The sequence below is a fragment of the Condylura cristata genome, unplaced genomic scaffold, assembly GCF_000260355.1.
Source record: "Condylura cristata isolate star-nosed mole 26May11 unplaced genomic scaffold, ConCri1.0 scaffold00015, whole genome shotgun sequence".
Classification (NCBI taxonomy): Eukaryota; Metazoa; Chordata; class Mammalia; order Eulipotyphla; family Talpidae; genus Condylura; species Condylura cristata.
In genome coordinates, this window is record NW_004567116.1 from 35,094,719 (window position 1) to 35,098,439 (window position 3,721).

The 3,721-nt window shown below is 39.1% G+C and overlaps 1 protein-coding gene across 1 annotated transcript in view; it reads right to left on the reverse strand.

The window, feature by feature from the left end:
* RBMXL2 (RNA binding motif protein, X-linked-like 2) overlaps positions 1-333 on the reverse strand; it is a 1,216-nt gene extending 883 nt beyond the window's left edge. Inside the window, exon 1 of the mRNA XM_012725202.1 lies at positions 1-333. Coding sequence (XP_012580656.1) covers positions 1-333 — 333 coding nt within the window.
* Positions 334-3,721: the final 3,388 nt, after the last annotated feature.

Genomic DNA, 3,721 nt, shown 5'->3' on the forward strand with positions numbered 1-3,721 from the left:
CCCCCGCAGGCCCCTCGGACGACCGCGGCTGCTGCGGGGCGGCAGCTGGCCGCGCCGGCCGCTCTCAAACGCCGGCTTGGTGGCCTGAGCCACCTTGATGGCCTTACCATCCAGGGACTTGCCGTTCATGTCTCTGGCGGCGGCCTTGGCGTCGGCGGGGCTTTCGAAGGTGACGAACGCGAAGCCCCGGGACTTGCTGGTTTCTCGATCTTTCATGAGGAGCACCTCAGAGATTCGGCCATACTTGCCAAACGCGACCTCTAGGGCTTTCTCGTCGGTTTCGGGGTTGAGCCCCCCAATGAACAGCTTCCCCGGGCGATCGGCTTCCACCATGGCGAGCGGTCGAGTGGGCAGCAGCGGCGGGAGTCGAGCGGTCTGTGGCGGAGCGGGTCGGAGGATCGGCACCGGTCGCTGCCTTCGAGTATGTTCTCCGAGGGCGAGGGCGGCTCCTACTGGTCGGGCTGCGCGTCGTCGCTGCGCAGGCGGAACGCTGGGGTTTGTGCCTCCTGCGTCTGGTTCCCTCAGCCCGGGGGGCTGCTGCTACTTGTGATTGGCTGGTGGGCCCAGGAGGGCAGGCCCGTCGTCAGGGAAGGGCGACTGTGTGCGACTGCATTTCTGGTCTCGGAACTGCGACGTCGTAAGCCTGGCTTTGGCGTGAGGTCCTTTAATTCACCCATAAAGTCCTACTGCAAAATGAAAAGCCGTTAGGTTAAAAAAAAATTCCCATCACTCTTCAGGAGAAGAATGATAATGCATTCCAGTGCAAGTTACCCAAAGTTTTCAGAAGAAAATGAAATCGAAAACGAAAAATGTAATTTAAACGTTTAAAAATGGAGTTTGGGAATTTTTTAAGAATTCAGTTTTTTGGGTTTTTTTGACCCTGGCCAAAGGGGATGAGACGACTTGATGAGGGGTTGGTTGGCGGGATGCATCAACCCCGCCCCACCACCACCCTACCTCCACCTCACATTTTTCGGCGTTCAAAATGCTTATGGTTATAGCCTATTGAAACTCCCTATTAAAGGTATTGCCCAGAATGGCACCTCTATGGCAAAATAAACACCAGAGCAGTGGGACAGTCGTGATCCAGTATCGTTGAACACACGCCTGGGCTCTTCTGAAAGAGGCGGCACACCTCCGCAAAATAAAACATTTTGGGTCCTTTCAAACTAATTCCACAGCTCTAATGTGTTCTTTACGGAAGCCTCAGAATAAAGTCAGGAAGTGTGCAGAGTAAGCTAGTAAAAGTATTCTTGCTTGAAATTGCAATGTTTAAAACCACTGTTTAAAACTATATTATTTGGAGGCCGATTTTCAAAAGTGGTATGAATTTTTAAAGACTGCAGATAGTGAAAAGTTAACTGAACAGCCATGAGAAGTTCAGTTGCGTGAATCTACATATAGTTGTACAAGTATGGGGTACCTTGATTTATTGTAATAGCTTCTTAGTGTTGAAAGAAGTCAAGCAAGCAGGTATTTTTCTGATGCTTTTGACTTTAAAATAGGGACCTCAAGTGTTAAGACTTGTTTTACTGTGGTTGAAAGAAGCTATTGATGCTGCAGTGGTGGGTTTTGATTCCCTGTTTTTAAAAATTGTTTGAATATTAATTATGAATATTAATTGTGCAGATATAGTGGCAATTATATGGATTTGTACAGACATTATTTCCACTGTGGTGAATAAGCTCAATAAATGTTATATCCTAAACTAAAAAAAGAATTTTTAAAACACCCATGAATGGGAGTTAAAGCTAACCCATCATCTCAATTCATGTGATGAACTGCAGCAATGTTTTTATTATTAAAACACCAGGGCATTTCTAAATTCAACCTACCTTTTGGGGATGTATTTCTCTTTAAATATAATTAATACTTTAATTGATTAACTTTGCCTACTCAAACTTCAAAATTTTTACATTTCTGAATATAAAGGGTATTGATCCATAATTTTCTCTCCCCTACTAAGCTGGGGAGATGTTTGCCTAAATTTCTTTTAGTTTTAAGTCTATTCAAACTTAAATTTTTCTTATTTGCTTGATTTTTTGGTAAGCTTTTCTAAGAAGTTAATAATTCTTATCTAACTTTGAATTTTTATTTTGATAGCTGCACTATTTTGTTTTCTCTTTTCATGACCAACCTTGTCAGAAGATTCTTATCTTTTCAAATAACCAGCATTTAGCTTGCTACTCCTCCTGATTTTATTTGGTGCTATTGGGTTGCTTTCTTCATTTCATATTCTTTGGGTTTACAATTTGTATTATTTTTGTTCTAAATTTTAAGGTGTGACAATGCATTAATTACATTTCTTCCCCCTGCACACACACACACACACACACACACACACACACACACACACTGAATCATTCTGTTGGACATCTGAAACTAATATAATGTTATAGTCAATTATATCTTAATTTTTAAAAAAAGCTTCTTCAAATCGTCACATCCAAATTTAAAACATTCCGTGTCTAGTGAGCAGCACATACTGAGGTGTTTTCCTGGTTATTCGGTTCCTAACATTTCCTCATTTTCATTCTTTCCTAACCCATAAGTTATAACGAAGTATGTTTTTTTTAATTTTCAAACACGTGCTGTGTATGATGTTTTTGCTGAGGCTTTGTGACAGTGCCTGCCTGTTTTTGTGTGCACTGTTCTGTATATGTTTGAGAAGAATTTATTGATATATACTCTAAAGTTTGAAGTGGAAGTCTTTTCTCATTTTGTGAAGTTCAGTCTCCTCTATCCCGTTATTTTTTATTTGATAGAATTGTCAATCACTGAAAACTGTTTTTAATTTTTCCTATTTATTTTGGATTTGTTAATTGTTCTTAATTTTTATGTCTTTTTGCTTCACATAATTTAATATTATATTGGTAGATGTATAAAAATTGAAAATTGCTTTTTTGGTGGGTCTCTATAATGATCCTCATTAGTCACAATTTTTTTTTTTACTAAATCCGTTTTATCTGATATTTACATAGATGTTTATTTTTCATATTTCTGTCAGCTTATTATGTTATTGGTTATTAATAACCGTGCCTTTCCTACCTCTTATCCCCATTTTTCTTGTCTCTTCTTTTATCAAATGAGTTGCCTTTATTTATTTTACCTCGAATTATATAGAAGAAATTATGCCATCTATTTTGATGGATGAGTACCTTTGTTTTTATTGAGGGCTAACTTATAAAATCTAAGTTTATGAGTTTACTTATAAAATCTTAAATTTATTTTCTTGATCAATTTTGTATAGTCTTACATCATGTAACCACAACCCATATCAAAGTCTGTAACATTTCTATCACCCCAAAATTTCTTTTGCCTCTTTTAGAATAATCCTTTCTCCCAGAGGAAACCATTTTTCATACTTATCACCCCTAAAGAGCTTTGCTTATTCTTCAACTTTATATGAATGGAGTCATTTTTTTTCAATATTAAGATTTTTATAAGATTTTTAAAATAATATAGTAGTTTATTTTTACATCATTTTTGTTCCTTTTTCCATCCATCTCAGTGATAATCCCTGTGAGCGTCCCATCACCAAATCACCCATTTGCCGTCACCATAGTCCAGTGCATTCCCCTCCCCCACCCCGCCTATTTTTGATCATCATTCCCCACTCCACCCCCGTAAAATGTCTCTGGTATATATTTGTTCATTATTAACATTATTTTCTCCCCTGGTCCTTTATACTCCTGCTTTGAGTGAAACCATCGAGTATTTT